The 19,744-nt window shown below is 41.9% G+C and overlaps 1 protein-coding gene and 1 pseudogene across 1 annotated transcript in view; both read right to left on the bottom strand.

Moving 5' to 3' along the window:
* The window catches only part of STAT1 (signal transducer and activator of transcription 1), a 42,975-nt gene that overhangs the window by 3,769 nt on the left and 19,462 nt on the right, over positions 1–19,744 (bottom strand). Inside the window, exons 11-24 of the mRNA XM_017500682.2 lie at positions 17,307–17,399; positions 15,693–15,752; positions 14,101–14,130; positions 13,912–14,005; positions 12,675–12,716; positions 11,383–11,466; positions 10,720–10,818; positions 9,474–9,609; positions 7,397–7,446; positions 6,563–6,657; positions 5,675–5,820; positions 3,602–3,787; positions 2,584–2,659; positions 1,608–1,710 (exon numbers count right to left, since the gene is read on the bottom strand). Of these exons, the coding sequence (XP_017356171.1) occupies positions 1,608–1,710; positions 2,584–2,659; positions 3,602–3,787; positions 5,675–5,820; positions 6,563–6,657; positions 7,397–7,446; positions 9,474–9,609; positions 10,720–10,818; positions 11,383–11,466; positions 12,675–12,716; positions 13,912–14,005; positions 14,101–14,130; positions 15,693–15,752; positions 17,307–17,399 (1,294 nt within the window). The remainder of the gene's footprint in view (positions 1–1,607; positions 1,711–2,583; positions 2,660–3,601; positions 3,788–5,674; positions 5,821–6,562; positions 6,658–7,396; positions 7,447–9,473; positions 9,610–10,719; positions 10,819–11,382; positions 11,467–12,674; positions 12,717–13,911; positions 14,006–14,100; positions 14,131–15,692; positions 15,753–17,306; positions 17,400–19,744) is intronic.
* Positions 18,128–19,415, bottom strand: LOC108284072 (annotated as a pseudogene).

Here is a 19,744-nt window from a genome sequence, read left to right as displayed (position 1 = left end):
TTCCAGGATACTGGACAAAAGCATGAACTAGGGACTCATTAGGTAGATTCAAATATTCTTTCTATCATTTACTAACTGCTTGATCTTAGTCAAGTTACATAAAAGGGTATGTAGGGGGATGAGGAGCTCTGTTCTCACATCTGTCAAAAGAGCAGTAACAATAATACCTAACTCAGAAGGTGGCTGTGAGAACTGAATGAGTTACTACCTGTGAAGTACATGGTATATAGTAGGTGCTTAATGTCACCTATTAATGGTGGTGGTGATGATGTAATTTGCTCAGGAACGACAAAGGAGGTATATAAAAGAAGATCCCCCCATTTTACAGTTCCTGCGATATAACATATTTTCTGAATAGGGGTTTATATCTGCTCCATTCTTGTCCCAGGCCTATAATGCCCTTTAGACCTTCATAGCAGTGTTGGGAGCTACATTCTAACAGGATCTCCCTTACACCCAGAAAAGGCTCATTTTACATTTGCCAATAGGAATGGAATTATTTTGCTGCCACACTAGCTAAGTTTTTTTCTAAATGGCCTATTTCATCATCGACGATCAGGAAGGTATAAGAAGGTACAATCTCTAATGATTGAGCCCGTGCTTAAGGTGAGGAAAAAAGTCAAAAAGTTACACATGAGAAACTTGAAGCCAGGCAGATCTTACTGAGGCCTTATCAACGCATTTCCCAAAGGTCTGAAGAGTGACGCCCTCTCATTCTCTCTCACCTTTCCCCTCCCTGCCTTCTTCTCTTTGTTAAGCACATACTTTTTGCCAGGCACCAGGTACACAGTAAGGAAGAAAGGCCAGTAAAGACTGAGGATATTTTTTAGAAGCATTAAACAAATTTTTAAGAATGAGCTGGAATAGCTCCATGTGGAAAAGAGCTTAAAATTAAACAGCATCAGCAAAAATTCGGCCAAGCAAGCACAATCTTTAAGAGGAAAGATTTCAGGCTGAAAGGCAAACAATACTAGTTGATATATTAAAAAACACCCTCCCAAAGGAAGATGCTATCTTTTGTGGACAATTATCTTCCTATTTCTATCATGAATCTCATTAACTATTTCATTCCTTGAACCTTTTACTTTTGGCAAGCCCTTCACAGCCCCAGGAACTAGTTGTACAAATTAGTTCTCAAATATAAAGCAGATGAAGTAATTTCATTGCTGCTAACTAAAGTATAATTCTCTAATTATTGTAACTACCAAGCAATAGTCCCTCCCTTTCTAAAAATAACACTCCCTCCCCTAGACACAGTGACGAAGCAGCATACTGAAGAAAAACATTTGCTTATCAAAGAAATCTTAGTTCCTTAATATATGAAATTTCTACATGGACAACTTCAAAGGCAGAGGAGGAAACTTGAATATTTGAAACGTCACTTGTTTTTTGGAAGGTGCTGAATGCCAGGAATAAAAATCCTGCTGATGATGTAGGTGGTTTAAATACAGCAGCTCCAATACGTCACAGCTCATCTGAACACTGCACTCCCCTTGGCTCTGCCAGGGTTATCTCCTGCAGACAGGCCCAGGATCTGCCATGGTGCCCTCTGTCTCTGAGCACACGTATTTACTGAGAGCTACACACATGCCAGCCATGGTACTTACCATACTGTCGAATTCTACGGAGCCCACTATCCGAGACACCTCGTCAAACTCCTCAGGAGACATAGGGAGCAGGTTGTCTGTGGACTGAAGTCTAGAAGGGTGACTAAAATGGGGAAAAAGAAAAGGGGAAGTCAACATCTGAGTGATGAAAGCACTAGTGCATACTTACACACTTTTTTTGTCTGTATGAATAATCATTACATTTTTATTTTGGGTAAGTGCATACACTTATAAAATACATTTGTAAAAGCATAGCTCATGGGAGGCTCATGTCCCCAGCCCAGCCCCTTGCGAAACGTTTCACACTCCAGGGATATGATGGGCAATAGCCAGACGAATCTGCGCCGCTTCTGCCTGGGTAAGCCTAGGTGTGAGTGTGTGCAGTGCACTACCCTGAGATGACGATGCCTCCTGGCTTACCCTGGACAGAAAAGCACCAGAGAAGTCTGGGGAGTCCCTCATCCCTACCTTGAGGTTTGAATGCAGATAAAGCTGCTCCACAGAATGTTTTTACATGAAGGCTACATCCATTCACCCCAAGACAGTGCTGCAGGCCAAATAACTGACAATGACATTTCCAAAATTTTTTCTACCTTTTATAAAATGAAACAACAAAATCAAAGCAAGTGGAGACAATGTATCTCAATCATTACTTTGGCCTTTTCTAGATTGAAAAGAACTACTTTCCCACTCTGATCAATTTTTGCTCATTTTATTTATACTTTTTCAAAGTATCAGTTTTGGGAAAATGTATATACTTTAAATACAAATTTAGTTTTTGGCTTTTTTTTTTTTTTTTTTTTAAAAAAGGTAGTGAAATGCTGATAGCGGGTAACAAGGGATCTCAACAAGTTCAACTGTGATGGCGACAGCAATTACAATGGAAAAGTAAGATACAAGCATCTTCAACAGGCCCCAGCCAGGAATAAGGCTGGCCTGAGGTTTGCAAACATGTCACTCTTCTGTGTTCACTTACACTTCAGACACAGAAATCAATTCAGTCTTGATATATCCTGTTCCTTTAGGGCCATCAAGTTCCATTGGCTCTGGTGCTAGAAAAAACACATCATGCACACTGTCAATCAACAGAAATTACTTAAGAATAGAACATCAAGTTTTCAGGGGGATTAAAGTTATACTGTGTTTCTAGACAGCTTAGTGTCCTAAAACTTTAAGGGGCTATAACCTCCCTCCCCGAGTTACCTAAAATTCTAATGGGAATGCAGAAGCAACTAGAAGGAGGAGGAGATTTCAGCAGGACTCTAGCTAGGAGCTTTCTCTTACACAACTTGAAATTTTACAGGGAGTTGGAGCCCAAAATCTGTGAAGTTCTATCTGGTTTATTGGCATTAGCCTGGCTAATGAGTATTCACAGCTCTCAGGGTAAGCTGGAGGCATTTTCATTCAAAGTAATTTTCCTAATATTGAGATTTCTGATTCTGAAAAACAGCTTTGTTGTTGTGTTCCAAACAAAACAGGTCTAATTTGAGCTTTCTCAAATGCAATTCACTGACAACTGAGAAGCAAGAGACCTGTGTTCTCAGATGAGGCCTCCTCTTAATAATTATCTAATAAAAATAGGATCTAGTAAGTAATTGGGCCACCCTAAATGAACCACTTGACTGCTTCCGCACCTCGGTTTCCTCAACTTTAACATGAGCAAGATGCCTTCTGTTGGTTGGCCACAGTTCCTTATTCTTTACCCCTTTTCATGTGGAAACAGTGATAGTAACAAATACAGAAGACCAGCAATGGATTTTTCCAACACTCCTAAAATAGGAAATTATCCATTCATTTTTTATAGCTATATCAGGTCAAATAATGCATTATGTTTCAACTGCTCTGAGTTTATACCATCTTTCGAAAGCCTGCACTTACCAATTCAAAAGCAAGTGGTGGGTTAACGCCACTGCATGGGTGGAGAGTTTGAGAACAATCACCCCCTCATCAGGAAGGACTGTGCCATGTGACTACCACCTGCTCGCCCTACTTACCTTCCTTTGGCCTGGAGTAATACTTTCCAAAGGCATGGTCTTTGTCAATATTTGGATACAGATACTTCAGGGGATTCTCAGGAATATTCTCAGCAGCCATGACTTTGTAATTGCGAATGATGTCAGGGAAAGTAACAGCAGAAAGTTCTTTCTTCGTGTAGGGTTCAACTGCATGGAAGTAAGGTTCTAAAAAAAAAAAGAAAAGAAAAGTGAATCCCACAGAATATCCCAAAATGAAAGAGGATGGAGAAATAAAACACTGCAGAGTTGACAGATTTGAGTGAACCTCATAAGAACTAATCACAATCTAAGAGTTATAACATATGTAGTAGACTGCTTTATTTCTAAATAAATTATAATCCTGTCTTAAGAAAAATAAAAGGAGGCATTATTCTCAATAACATTGCATTTGACATTATTTGCTTAGATTTATAAATCTGGCCAAAAATGATTTATTAAAAACATTTAAAAGCTTGCATCTTTAATGATATGCTGCCAAGAGGCAGATAAACAACTCTCTACTAAGTGGGTTATCTTGGCTCAAGCCATAGATTTAAAGTACTAAAGCTAAATTCACTTTGGTTTTCTTTTCATATTGAAAAATCTGATTTTGTATTAAAATAAATGATGATGATGATATATAGAAAACAACTTTTGAAATAAAAAAAGATCCTACTTGCTACATTTCCCTCTAACCCTTAATGTAATAAACCATGGTTTAATTCACTCCTGTTCTTATTCCCAGACTGAATTCAGATCCTTTTTCCTAGCTGATACAGAATCTTCGGGTGTTCACTTTCAAGAGGCCACGGTTCAGGTGCTCTGGGGAGCCTGCTCTGGAACATGAGACTATGCTGCCATTGTAACCCTTCTTGGCTGGTACTGCCCTGCTTGACCTTTCCTGGTTGCCAAGGGCTTTCTTCATCTCTGCTTGGTCTGGTAGCTCTGTCCCTCAGCTGGTTCAAGAAGGGAAAGGGATAAGAGGAAAAGGGCAGGCTCCAGTGACTACTGCCCATGCCAGACTCTCATCTCAGCCCCGCTGAGTTTTCTTCAGGAGAAAAACAGAAGAGTATTCCAGAAAAGCAAATAGAACAAGAAGAGTATTCCAGAAAAAATAAATAGAATAAGAAAGACTATTCCAGAAAAATAAATAGAAGACTATTCCAGAAAAATAGAACAAGAGTATTTCAGAAAAATAAACAAGAATATTCCAGAAAAATAAATAGAACAAGAGTGTTCCAGAAAAATAAATAGAACAAGAACGGTATTCTAGAAAAATGAAACAAGAAGAGTATGCCAGAAAAATAGAACAAGAGGAATCCAGAAAAATAAATAGAATATGAAGAGTATTCCACTTTGTGTCTACCCATAGAAAGTGTAAAAATTACTAAAACAAATCAGTTTTTCCTCCTGCCCTTCAAATAGACCAAACTCTAAACAACAGCAAAAAGTAATCAGTTTGTCTTTATGATTTTTTCATGTACGCTGTTGAGCTTTATCCTCAGAAACCTGCTTCATAACGCCAAGGTTTCCAGAGTCTTTCAGCCATGGACTCATTTGATTAAATAGAAACCCAATATACGACAAAGATAAACTTGCAGTTGCTCTGTCTGAAGGCAGGGCAGAGGCTGCCACTTGTCCCAATAGGCCCTGCACCCGCTCCCTGGCTAACGATGTATATGAAGTCTTCTCCCAAAGCCTGTTCCCATCCACATATTCTACTCTGGGATTACCCTAAGAGAGTCTGGATGCTTACACCTGTGGGAAATGTGATTCCTTCCAAGAATGGGTTGCAGATTATATTGACTCACATCCTTGATCTGCAGATAACGAACCTGACGCAAAGGAAAGAATCTGGCCTTGTCTTTTCAAAACCACCATTTCCACGATGTGTTCCAGAGAGTGAACCACATTCATGGTGCTTTGTGAAATCCTATCAGGGGCTCATTCAGGGGAAGTATGAGATCTGCAATTTCATGTCCCAAACATCATCTGTATGAGCTCACTGGCGGCGATGAAGAGGGACTTCACGCACATGGAATGGTGGGACCATGTGCTCAATCTCCCACTTACCGCCTCCATTCTGGGACCGCTCCACCCATGTGAATGTGATTGCCCCTTCCCGGGAGCTCTCACTGAACCGCAGCAGGAAGGTCCCCGGCTGCTGGTCCTTCAACAGGGCGCGCTCTCGTTCCTTGCTGATGAAGCCCATGATGCACCTGGATATTCAAGAGATGGGCAGAGGGGCTTTTATTAGATCAATTGTGATTTCCATTTTCATGCTAACTTACAAACCAAGAAAATGGCTGGAATATGACAAAGAACCTATGTTAAACATACATCATTTTAAAATCTATTCAGTTGACACTTAGGGAAGCTTTTCACTTCTACATGTACATACTAAGGTTTAAAAAAACCAATATGAACATGGTGTCAGTAGGATGCTACAGATGCTCAATAAATATGTGTTAGATTAATTAGCCTTTTATTGTTCCTTGATTATTTTAAAGGCCATGAAAATGTCTGAATTTACACATCTTTTTTACTGGAGAGGAATATGTTCATATTCTAGCCCTTCTGATGGAGTTAAAGCTTTTGTTGAAATATCAGCTGATTCTGGCAATAAGTCAGAGAGAAATGATTTGCCCACTTAAAAGGGTTTTTCTTCCTTCCTAGGGGCCACATAGTAGGTGCTCAAAAAATTTTTGTTGAGTGAATGAATGCATGCATGGCACTCAGAGTTTTTTGTTTGTTTTTGCTTTTTATTTAGCTTTGCCAGTACTTATACATGTACTAAGAAAGCGTAAGGTTATTAATGTTATGAGGTTCCACTCTCCTGTAAATGTGCACCTTTGTGAGATTCATACACATCTAGTCAAATACTGCAGCTGGACTCAGGCCTTGTCTCAACATTGAAGCACTAAAAATAAGTTTCAAAATACATCCACCGGTGGCCCTTACCCATCATTCCAGAGAGGGAGCAGGTGTTTTTTAATGAGTTCTAGGATGCTTTCAATCCAAAGCCAGAAGGGAAAATTTTTATCATTTATATTCTCCTGAAAGTAAACAAATGCACATATTATGAACAAAAATCTAAAACAGTGACTTACCATGGCCCCTTCCCGCCATCAGGTTTTAATTTGTAACAAGTCCCCAGGTGCCAGGATGGAACTATCCCATTCAGCGCAGCAGTGGGATCCCTTCTTTGGTGGGGAATATCAAGATCCCTCCCTCCTCTTATCACCATTCAGACCAAGAGCTTTCCATTTCCCTGGGCCGGGCTCTGCTTCCCTTTCCAAACAGTAGCAAGCCAGCCCGGGGATGACCTCCAGTGTGAATCACGGAAACACAGCTGCCCACACTAACAAAATCCAGCAGTGCGAGCTGATCCGCACTGTCTGGTGACCCTGGCAGGATCTAAATGTTCTTCGCAGTGGGCCTCTCTGCTTGAGCAGGCCATGAAGCTCATCTGGCTGATCAGGCTGTGCCACCTGGCGTAGAACATACATTTCACACAGAAATGGCTGAGATACTGCTGGGCAGGGGTCCAGCCAGCGTGAGAAGACTCATTTCAGATATAAAAGAATGTTATCACTCGGGCAGGTGCTTCCTGTCAGACTCCCGCTCAGAGACCAACCTCCTGCACTGAAGAAACGTAAACAACTTGCCCGAGAGGCTCCTTGGTCAGAGAACGTGCCAAAATAAGCAAACAGGTAACTATCACAGTAAGAAATACGAGAACCTCAACCAACAGCAGAAAGGACTCAGAGAGCACAAAACCCAGACAGTCCTCACCTTACAAAACCTCGTCCATGGAATGAGACCGTCGGGGCTGGCGTTAGGACCTAAACAAATAAAAACCAGATTTTTCAGCAAACAGAAACTGATTCTGAAGCTTTGGTTGGATGATGGCTCTTGTATTTGCTCTCAAGGAACAGAGCCAAACACCCAACAAAGATTGTATGTACACAGTTGGCATTTTTGGAGACCTTAATGCCAAATTAACTGAGCAATTATCATGTGCTGGAAAAGGGCAGAATTTAAATAGTCTAAAATATGTGTATATTGGTTTGAGTTTAATGGCAGGGAGGAATCCATGCCAGATTCCTGGGCACTATGATATGAGAGTTTTTAGGGAAAGCAGAAACATCAAAAAGCCTTACCATCTGCTCTCTCCCTGCCCAGCAGCCCCTTTCCCCTCCCTCTTTTCTGAGAGGAGAGTCTGTTTAATGCCCTGTTCATGTTATACTTCCTTCCAAGACCATCAGCTGACTTTGTCTTTTGCACAAAACCAAAGGTGCTCTGCTGGGCCTCCCAGAGAAGCTTCCCCATCCAATGCCTCTCCCCACTGCCTTCCCCTACTGTTCAGCAGAGCCCCCTCTTCCAAGGACCCTAAAGAATTTTTTTCAAAGTTCAACCTGTGCCCAAGATCACTCTTAGATCTTCAGTGTAACTGACACTTGACTTTACAAATTTATTTTAGACATTATTTATACATTTCCCTCAGTGCTCCTCCAAAGAGGACATGGGCTCAGAGTTTGATGTGAATCAAAAGCCAAGTGAGAGAAATGAAAGAAGCCCAGAGCTTATTAGCTATACAAATTAAAGCAGCCCGGGTGAGAAGAGGTGATAAGCCCATGATCTGTCTTCAAAGAGAACTATAAATAAGCCACTACAGGCAGGAAAGATACCCTTCTTAACGCTCCCCAAATAAGAAAATGGAATAAGGTGATTTTACACTTTTTATTAAACAGCACAAGACCACCACTGTGACAGCTGCATGGCCAAGGGGAAGCATTGTTCAAAGCCACTGGGTTAGGAAGAGCCTACTGCTGTTTGTAGTAAATGCAGTGCTGCTCTACAGAAAGCAAATCTGGAAACAAGCTGTCCACGGGTTTTTAAAGAAATGGTTCAGATAGCCCCATTCACTGAAAGATCTGACCTTGAGACTAGTGGATCTTTGATTTGCTTAGTATGGAAGACTAATAAATGCACTGACATTAACCACCGAAAGGGAATTATCTACCACCATCTACACTCTGCCCAGTCAGGCAAAACTGCAGATCCAAAGAGGCATCCTCTTGTAGGGACAGCATCCCCTGCCACCTGGGCCCACCTGAGGCAAGTGCCCTGGATTTATGCTGCAGTGGGCAGGCCCCAAAACTTTATTCTTATCATGTCAGGGACTTCCTTTTTTGCTCCACAAGGTTAACAGGCCTTCATCTTTCTCATCCAGGAAATTATTTCAGCTACAAATAATCTATTTTACATCATTCATACAACTTTCTCATAGGGGGCTGGGCACAGTGGCTCATGCCTATAATCCCAGCACTTTGGGAGGCCGATGTGGGTGGATCACAAGGTCAGGAGTTCAAGACAAGCCTGGCCAAGATGGTGAAACCCCATCTCTACTAAAAATACAAAAAGTTAGCCAGGCATGGTGGCACATGCCTGTAATCCCAGCTACTCAGGAGGCTAAGGTAGAGAACTGCTTAAACCTGGGAGGCGGAGGTTGCAATGAGCAAAGATCGTGCCACTACACTCCAGCCTGGGTGACAGAGTGAGATTCCATCTCAAACAACAACAACAAAAACAAAAACAAAAAACCTTTCCCTTAGGAATGCATCTCAGAAATCTTAATATGAGACAATGAGGAAAGGATTCATTTAAATGTTATCAGGTCTGTATTTCTTTTTAAGGTGATATATGATTCTCACTTAGCTACAATAAACTGTAGCTTGAAAAGCTGACAGATTTTAATACTTTTTTACCTTTAACAAAAGTGACAGCAAAAAGGAGAAAAGAGCAATTAGAGATATTTTTATGAATTTCAATTTTTATAAATGTTAATAAGAAGTTAATATGCAAATACCAAGAAGCTTCTCTCCCAACATGTTCAGCTGGTCCACATTGAGACCTCTTTTGGTGACAGAAGAAAACTGCCAACTCAGCACCTCTGAAAGCTGAGCCCATCGTGCACATGGTGGATTCAGGAAGAAGGACAGATTCTAGAGAGAAAATATCCAAAATCTATGGGTTACTACAGAGACACAAGTCACAAGTGAGACACTAGAACATATGTCCATCCCAATGTTCAGTCCCAGTTTATATGACACACAGATACTTTCACAGTAGGGGAAGAGAAATACAGTCAATTTTCATTATTCACAGATGCACATTCGTAAACCTGTTTACTCACTAAAATTTACTTGTAACTCCAAAATCTAAACACATGGTGTCTTTGCGGTCATTTGAAGACACACCCATGCACACAGCAGCAAAGAATTCAAGTCTCTTAACACTTATGTTTCCAACTGAAGTCAAGCAAAATAACATGCTGGCTTCCTCTTTCAGCTCTCATACAAAAATGTGTCCTTTTTGAAGTCTATTTAGTGCCATGTTCTTTGCACTTTGTGACTGCTGTTGGTGATCACTGTTTAAAATGGTGCCCAAGCATAGTGCCACAGTGTGGTCTACTGTCCCTAAGCATGGGAAGGCTGGAATGTACCTTATGGAGAAAATACATGTGTGGGGTAAGCTTCACTCAGGCATGAGTTACAGTGATCTGACTGTAGGTGTAATGTTAATGCATCAGCAAGTATATTAGATAAGGTGTCTTTAAACAGAAACACACATAAACAAGGTTATGTATTGATGGGTTGACATAAATATTGTGACCAGAGGCTTGCAGGAACCTAGCCTTGTAGTTACCCTTGGGGCAACAATTCATTATTTGCTGATTAAGTGTTCCTGGTGACCTTAAAAAAGTACTTCAAATAATGATAATTGACTATAACTAATTAATAGTGAGTACCCACACTCTAAGAATGGAGCATGCTTGTTTAGTAGATGTATACATTTTTAAAGAATCACAATAAAGTGATATGGAATCCCTGACTGCCCTAGCTTACTCACATGGGAGAAAAATCATAATTCTCATTTCGAACACATTGCCAGGCTTCACATTCCCAGATTTACTCGAGAGCCTTAGAAACACCATAGGAGCTTTGTCACTTCTCCCTCAACACCTGGCCATTGGGACTATTTCAAAGATGCAGCAGTGAGAGCACAGGGGTCTCTGCTTAACCCTGGGACCAAAGCAAATGTGTTTTCCATACCCTGGGTTCTGCCACCAGCATGTTGTACCAAAGGATGGAGGCCCAACCGCTCGGGAGCTGGCTGACGTTGGAGATCACCACAACAGGCAGAGAGGTCGTCTAAAGGATGACAGAGACCTTGAAATCATCCGAATCACAGAAACATCACCTTCAGGTAACTGCTTAGCCTCAACTAAAAGCAGGGGATTATTTATAAATTTGCACATATTTAATACTTGAAAATGAGAAATGTAAAGTTCTGATTTTTTGTCCAGTTTAATTTGCCTTTGATGTATCTTTCAGTTAAGAAATAAGTCCCCAAAAATAATAACAGCTACAATAATTCCTTAAGGGATATGCAATACAAGAAGATAAAAATTGTCACATTGAAAATACAAAATGTAAGGGGAGGGCAGAGTAAAATAAACAAGTTCAGTGCTTAATGTTATAAAATTAAAATCAGCTATCTCAACTGGAATGTTTAAGTAATAGAATCTGAAGGTTAATTCAATTCTCTAGCTCTCTGGACCATAAATTAAGGCTAAGATAGTATCAGCTGAAAAAGATCATTTTCAAAACAATTAGGTAAATACCTCTCAAACAAAAGCTGAGAAATAAAAATACATGTAACAATTAAAAGTAAAAATAATGAAGTTTTCCAACTCAGGAGCAAAAACGTCTTACCTCGAGATCAATCACCAAACCAGGCTGGCACAACTGGGTTTCAAAACTAAGGGAGTGAAGCTCTTCAGTAACGATGAGAGGACCCTTGGAAAAGAAAAGGAAAGAAGAAAAGAATATAACCACTTATTCACAGATCCTGAAACTTTCCAAAAGCCCAATTAACATTACAACAGGCCACAAGAGATCCTGGACGCAACCAGCGGCAAGTCCAAAGACTCAATATTCAATCTCTCCCAGATTTAATGATTCTGAGTATCTCAATGTGCTCTGAAAGATAAATGTCTGAAGTTATGGCAAGGGTTATAGATTCAGAGCACTAAATGTCAATGGGAAAATAGCGACTAATGGCTTTGTGACCTAAGGCTCCTCGATCCTCAGCTCTGCCTGCCTGCCCAGTGTGGCTGCACATCTCGGTGAAGGTGGGTGGGGGGGGTGAGAGCGCTGGGAGTTAAGTGCACACTTGTGATTGGCTACTGCCTACGGGAAGGGCTGACTCGTGTAAACCTGGCAGGTCACGAAGTGTCTTGGTTTTGGTAGAAATGTATAGATTTCAAAGTACCTTCATAGACGTGAACCTCATAACTTAGAACTAGAGAGGTGCAACTGCTAGACCCAGGGAGGTCGAAACAGTCCAGGCACAAACCAGGGCTAGAAGGCATCTTTGCACTGCCTAGGCCTGTGTTTGTCCCGCTGCTCCACGTGACCTCCACTGTCCTGGTGTGGTAGAAATGCATGCTGTGTGTGCATAGAGAACGAAAATGTTCTAAACTGAAACACCTCCAGATATTTTATCTGTTGTCCGTAGTTCATCTCTGAACACATCACAAACCCAACTCTAAAGATCACGTTGTAAGAAGGAAACTGATGCAAAGGCAATGCTTCCAGTAGGGGATGCCATGGCCGAAAAGCCCTCTTGGCACACAGCAAAGCAGTCATAAAAGTGGCCTCTCATTCCAACTATGACAGTACTCTGTGCACTCTTAGCTAAATCCTGCAAACTTCCTGTGACTCAATTTCTTCACCTGTCAGATGTGCAGAATACAAAAGCCCAACATAGCTGCTCGACTGGGTTGTCCATGAGTGTCTAATGAATTTATGTACAAAATCATCTGACAACAGTAAAGCACAAATGCAGTGTTTTTACTGTTGTCACAGATAGACCCAGCTCCTTTGCTACTCTTCCCTGCTGGGTCTGAGCTCCTCTGTGAGGTGTCCCCAGGCACCAACTGAACCGCCCTTGCTGGATAGACCTGCCTGATTCGGGCCCATTCACCACATAACGAGACTCTTACCTCATTCGTTCTGGTGCCGGCATTTTTCTGTTCTTTCAATTGCTATAAAACAAATAATCATCTTAGTAAACACCATGGTAATGGTCAAAGTTGCTATCTTCATTTACAAATTAGAACAAAGTTAGGACTAAGAAGAATGACAGACGTGACATTATCTTTAGAATACAGGAAACAAAATGGCCCTCGTTCTGGCTCCATGAGCAGAAGCACACGTCCCCAGCAGCCTGACGGTGCAGATGCCACAGTCTGGAGGGATCTCTTAGAATCACAACTGGCTCCTCTCCTGCGTTCCAACTTTCCCTGAATGATTCCCTATGCACCTTCATTAGCTGTTTCATGCCCCAAGGTTCAGTGGACAGCTTCTCCCTTCCCCTTCCCTCAGCAGACTCCCCCAGGCTGGGCCCAGTGACTCCAGGCCCAACGGCCCTCAAGTGGACATCGATCCTGGAGCCGTCAAGGGAGCAGGCTGGGGCCCTGACAGGGGGGATCTGAATATCCTCAGGCACCCGAGTTGGGCTGGGCTTTTGAGTCATGTAGAGCTTCCCAGCTATGAGGCTTGCTGGATCGCAAAGTGGTCTCTAGTGAAAAAGGATGCTTTTAACCTCCTACAGGTTCTGGGCCCAGAGAGAGCTTCGGACTCGGCACCCACAGAGCCTCCCAACTGGCAGCCCCTGTGATCACAGAGGAGGAAAGAAGGGACAGCCCACAAAGAGCACCCCACTGGGTCTCTACTGCCTGGGGAATGAGCGCTATTGCTCTGGAGAGAAGGTGGTAGAGTCAGCTTCCTGTGGAGACAGGGACTGTGGGCAAGGCCACCAGGAAGGAGAATACAGGGCCTGAGGAGTGAACCCCGGAGTACAGGACCACACCTGGAGGGCAGGAGAAGTCAGAGTCAGGACGTAGGAGCCATAACGTTTGAGAAAACTGCAAGCATCTACAGTGAGTGACCGTGGAGATCATGCAGGCAGCAAGTGCAAATCATTTACATGAACACGGGCTTATGAAATATTTTTACTGAGAGTGATACAGCCCAGGAAACAGAGTGAACAGTGCTGGGATAAGGAGGAGAAACCAAAATGCCTCAAGTGCTGGTGACAGGAAGTCACCAGCCACAAAGTCTGGAAAGCCCAGGGAGGGGGGGTGTCATCCACATGACAAAGTGCCAAAAAGGGCCACTGTATTGTCAAAAGCCCTAAAAAAAACAGACAACATAAAGAGAGGAAACTGATGTTCCTACCAGGTGCCGAAATTCAGCCGCCAGACTGCCGTTCGTGGACTCCTCCATGTTCATCACTTTTGTATGTGTGCCCAAAATGTTGAACTTCCTAAATCTATATGATACAGGAAAGAAATACTGAAAAGGCTTCCAACTACCAAACAAATAAGCAAAAATACAGCACAGTATAGTGCAAAGTACATCACGTACCCTTTTACTGTATTTCTCTCATTCACATCTCTGAAAAAAAAAAAAATATATATATATATATATATATATATATATATAATTAGATATGTATATTTAAAATTTGAAATAAGCTTTAACAAAATTATAAAAGAATGTAAGAGTGTAAGTGAATGATAAATAAAAAATGAATCTACCCCTGTAGGTTTGTGGCCTTCCATTCACTCCCTGACTCCATCTACCCATACTAGGTCCTGGTTATCCCAGCTGAGTCCCAGACATGTGATGAGGCCTTGCTAGACCACCTGGCTCCAACCACGCCAGCCAGACCAGGACGACCTACAGGTCGCAGAATATGACAAATACTGTTTTTGGGTTTTTCAGCCACTACTTTTTTTTTAAGACAAAGTCTCACTCCATCACTCAGGCTGGAGTGCAGTGGCATGATCTCAGCTCAGCTCACTGAAACCTCCACCTCCCAAGTTCAAGTGATTCTCGTGCTTTAGCCTCCCAAGTAGCTGGGATTACAGGTGCGCACCACCATGTCCAGCTAATTTTTTTGTATTTTTTGTAGAGACAGAGTTTTGCCATGTTGGCCAGGCTGTTTTAAAACTCCCAGCCTCATGTGATCTGCCTGCCTTGGCCTCCCAAAGTGCTAGGATTACAGGTGTGAGCTACTGCGCCTGGCCTAGTCACTACGTTTTGGGAATAGTTTGTTAGGGAGCAAAAGCTAACTGATACATCAAAGATGACGGCAGGGAAGACAAGTCACAGACCAGGCTATAAGGAAGAATATTTTTATAGGAGTGGGAAGAAGCACAAAGCCAGAGGAAAATGATTTGAATGACCATAAATCATTTTTGAAACTTGCCATACCAGTATGTGACACAAGCTAACAAAAACATTAAATATGGCAGGGGGGAGGAGCCATCTTGTTTCTAAATGTGAGTAGCCGGGTCAGTGCCAGTCTAGGTCTAGGATCTCAGGACAAAACAGAATGTGGCTCCTCCACTTGGACTCCCATGAGAGATGCCCATTCCCGAGTCCCACTGCCCAGAAGAGACAAGGGTGAATCCCACAGGCTCCACACAGTCTCTTCAAGATGCTGCTGACCTCACTCTACAAACAACCCCCCAAATGACCACGGAATCAGGGCAGCCTGAATGTTCAGCCTTGGATTTGATCAGGGGCCTCTCCTCCAGGGCTGACCTTGAAGGAAGGGGTGGCATGCCAAGTCCAGCCACTTCAGACTTGCTGATTACAATCTCATATGCATAAAGAGACACTCACTTTCCTGTTCCTTTACAGTCTAAAAAGGCACAGGAATGTTGATATCGGCTCTAGGGGAAGCTCCCAACATCCAGCAAGGGAGCTGCTGATTTAAATCTGCTGGGATAATTTGTGATGGCCCTGGTAGATCTGACTAGTAGCCTCTGCTCATGCGCAGCATCATCAAGACTCTGGGTTCAGCCCTGGGGCCCCAGGAAGGGAAATGTCTCCCCAGTGTAGACCCTTCCACAGCTGGTGAATCTGCTCATTTACTGGAGGACTCTGTACTTGCGTAACAAAATCAACATTTCAATAGTACATGTTACATATTATTAAAGATATCTTACTTATCAAATAAGACTTTGACTTTCAAATTATAATTCAGCTCTTGCAATTTCACCAACAGTCTGGAAAGAAACATAAAAGCCATTACGTAAAAAAATTACCTGTTACAATTTATTTATTATGCCAATTCCCTATTAACGTTTAGATAAACCATTCTCCCTCCAGTTTTAGAGTGTTACCCACAACAAAACTGGCAGTTTTGTAGATCTACTTCAATTTTTTTTTTAAGTGTATTTGGAAGAATAAACTCCTAGCTACAGAATTGCTTAGGCAAAATTCTAACACTAATTCTGACAGGATGCTGTCCTGATTTTACATTCCCACCCACAGTTAATGAGAGTAGCTGTTTCCCTCTATAACCTTGCCAATATTGGGTTTCATCAAAATTTCTACCTTTGGCCAATGTATATGGGTGAAAAATAGCAAACATTACTTTCTACTAAAACTTGTATCTAATCTTTGTCCTGTTGGGAGACAATAAAAACTATTGCCTATAATCAGAAAAATTAGTCTCACACATATAGTCACACTAGGGTAGCGTGGAAAGATGGAAGGCAGGTGAGAGGGTGTACCTCTGCTCCATGGAGCTGGAGACCTTGGGAAGGAGACCCCACGGCTCTGTCCACTCCATTCAGTGGAGCAGGTAGATGGGATCAGATTTCTACTGTCCCTTCCAGCTGTGAGTTCCAGAATTCCACAAGGGCTTGAGTGTGGCATTGTACACTACCAGCCAGGGAGGAATATCCAGACTTAAATCAGCAGCACCCAAGAAAAAGAACCAGAGCCAATTCCAAAGGTCAGTCCAGTTCTTCAGAGTCTAGCTACTCATCATAAGAAGAACACTCAAAGCAATGCGGTCATTCAACTAGAGCCACATGTTCCTGGAAACACTTCTACAATTATTATCGAGGAGAAAGCCTACAAAACAACATATGCAGCATAAGCCTAGTTTTTAAAAAAGGAAATACATCTTATTTGTGTGTGTGTCTGTGTGTGCGCTTCTGCATGAAATACATATTTGTGTAGACATGGAATCCTAGGTTTTTAAAAAGGAAATATGTCATATTTGTGTGTGTTTCTGTATGAAATACATTTTTGGGTAGACATGGACAGAATCCTGGGAGGACAGACACTAGGCCATTTACTGTGGTGTCCACAGATATTTATATCATGGACTACTTTGAGAATCTGATGAAAATTATTAAACCATTCAGTCATCAGAAAAATGTGCACGTTATAAATCCATATTCACACAGTTTCTGTTCATAAGGCTCAGGTTATGAGCATATGCCCAAGAGAGGTAAGGGAGCCAGGAACTTTTACTATTACACACATTTCTGCAATTTGGAATTCTGTTTTACTGTGAACATGCATTACATCTATGATTGGAGAAAAATCAGGAGTGTGTACCTATATGTGTATCAGTTACATTTCTACTATGAATATATTAACAAAAGACTCTCAGATATTCTCAGTAAGAGTTCATATTAAAATGCCCCCTGAAAAATTATTTCCTCAAAAGCACCGTATATAACAGTTTTTTATAAAAGAAAGCTAGGGGGACAAACCACAAAGTACATGACAGGCGAGGTATGGGATGACGTTTCCCTGGTTACCTCAACTTCACAGTGAACTGGACCCCAGTCTTCAAGACCAGCGGTCTCTGAGGGTGCGTAGGCATGCAGGGCTGTCTTTCCACCACAAACGAGCTGCAAATACCCAGCAAAGGATAGATAAGTTAGCATTTCCATGAAGGCTGAGGCAGTCCCAATGACTTTCCCTAAAGAAAAAAGGGAGTTAGAGAGTACAACGTAAAAAATAGTTTGAAAGATTCTGATAAGTTGGATGAATAAAGTGGTATTTTCTAATCAGTAAAGAAATCCCAAAACCTAATAGGCACTTAACAGAAACAGTAATTGTAATGATCTGTGAAACTATTCAACAATGAAGGCTAGGCACAGTGGTTCATGTCTGTAAGCCCAGCACTTTAAGAAGCTGAGGCAGGAGGACTACTTGAGCCCAGGAGTTCAAGACCAGCCTAGGCAACACGGTGAGACCCTATCTTTACAATTTTTTTTTTTTTTTTAATTAGCCAGGCACAGGCATGGTGGCTCACACTTGTAATCCCAGCACTTTGGGAGGCTGAGGCGGGTGGATCACATGAGGTCAGGAGTTCGAGACCAGCCTGACCAACATGGAGAAACCCTGTCTCTACTAAAAATACAAAATTAGCCAGGCATCGTGGCACATGCCTGTAATCTCAGTTACTCAGGAGGCTAAGGCAGGAGAATCACTTGAACCCAGGAGGTGGAGGTTGCGGTAAGCTGAGATCACGCCATTGCACTCCAGCCAGGGCAACAAAAGCAAAAAACTCCGTCTCGAAAAAAATTAGCCAGGTATGGCTAATTAGTCCCAGCTACTGGAGGGCTGAAGCAGGAAGATCACTTGTGCCCAGGAGGTAGAGGCTGATGTGAGCCACGATCACACAGCTGCACTCCAGCCTGGATGACAGAGTAGGGCCCTGTCTCAATAAATAAATAAATAAATAAAAACCCTGTATTTAATTATGTTCATTTACAAGTCAGCATTAAGAAAAAAATGTGTACTCAAAGTATAAGTAATGTTTTTAATTTTTAAAAAACCCAACATACAGGTCTTCTTGTTTGAACATTAGCTACAGGGAACCAAGTATGTTGTTTTTGAATATTACTTCCAATAAGTACGATATTTATTAAACATATCTTCAGTTGTTTTTTTACATAGTGTGTAACAAATTACAATATTCTGCAGCCACAAATTATATGCAGAGTACGAAGAAACTATTGATCAAATAGTGTAATCTTTTCATTTATAACTCTATAAGGAAGAATTAACAAATCAGATCTTACATATAACATCTCACTAAACTTCATGCATGGAAAGTGACCGACGCTGCTTGTGCTGTTTCACACAAAACGGCTGAACTTCACCTTCAGAAGACTAAACCTGGCACCTAAACACATCAATATAAACCTCAAAACAAAATATATTCTAACCAACCATGAGAAAGTGTGGTATCAGGAAAATACATTATTTTATAAACCAGCACACAAAGGTTTAAAAGTTTTGAAAATGAAGTTAGCTGTCTTGAGTCAAGGGAATAAAAAAAAGTCAGTATTGACCATTTACAATCTCTGACCTTTGGGGAGACGTTAAGAATCTGTTGTACTGCAGCTACATACAGCACAATTTAGGCAATTTTGTTTTTTCACTTGGGTTCAGATTGCAAATTCATTGCTGTGAGAAAAGGATGGAGGCAAATTTTAGCAGCAACCTCCACCTGGCTGCTTGACCAGAGTGCTCTGAATTTTAACACTGGTCGCAGCACCACCAGCTGTTGTTCCACGACTCGTTAGCTTTTCAGTCTCAGCTGCAATCATCATGAAAGACTGTTCCACATTCGTTGCATTCTTAGCACTGGCTTCCAAAAACGAAATTCCAAGGGAATCAGCAAATTCCTTTGCTGTTGTGTAGTCTACTACTTTCTTTGTGGGCAGATCACACTTGTTCTCTACCAACAATTTGTCAACGTTTTCACTGGCATAACGATCTATTTTCTGCAGCCACTGTTTAACATTATTGAAGGACTCCTGATCTGTCACATTATACACAACCAGGATGCCACTGGCTCCTTTGTAATAACTGGAGATGACTGTTCAAAATCTTCTTTCCTTTCTTTGAAGCATGGCCCCTATAGGAATCAGCAAGAGGTTGTTTGCCTAGAAAGGGGCGTGTGTGGACATGAAGCATGGAGTGGTCAGCCAGGTCCACGCTGCAGAAGGGGGTCCATGAATGCCCACCTGAGGGGCTTCGCTTGGATCAGAGGGTGATGGGGAACCAGAATGGAACTCTGCTCAGGGACAGCACTGGTCACAGGGATGGGGAACTGGGGAAGGGTAGGGAGGCTGGGGAAGAGTCCAGAAAAGAGGATTTAAGAGCCTGAGACATGAGGAGGACAGGGGAGGAGGTGAGGCATGCTGGGGTTATGGCAGAGACCTGGTCACAGGGGAAGGAG

Source organism: Cebus imitator, unplaced genomic scaffold (genome assembly GCF_001604975.1).
Source record: "Cebus imitator isolate Cc_AM_T3 unplaced genomic scaffold, Cebus_imitator-1.0 Scaffold268, whole genome shotgun sequence".
Lineage (NCBI taxonomy): Eukaryota > Metazoa > Chordata > Mammalia > Primates > Cebidae > Cebus > Cebus imitator.
The sequence above is the reverse complement of the archived record's forward strand: the minus strand, read 5'-3'. Positions and strand labels throughout refer to the sequence as shown.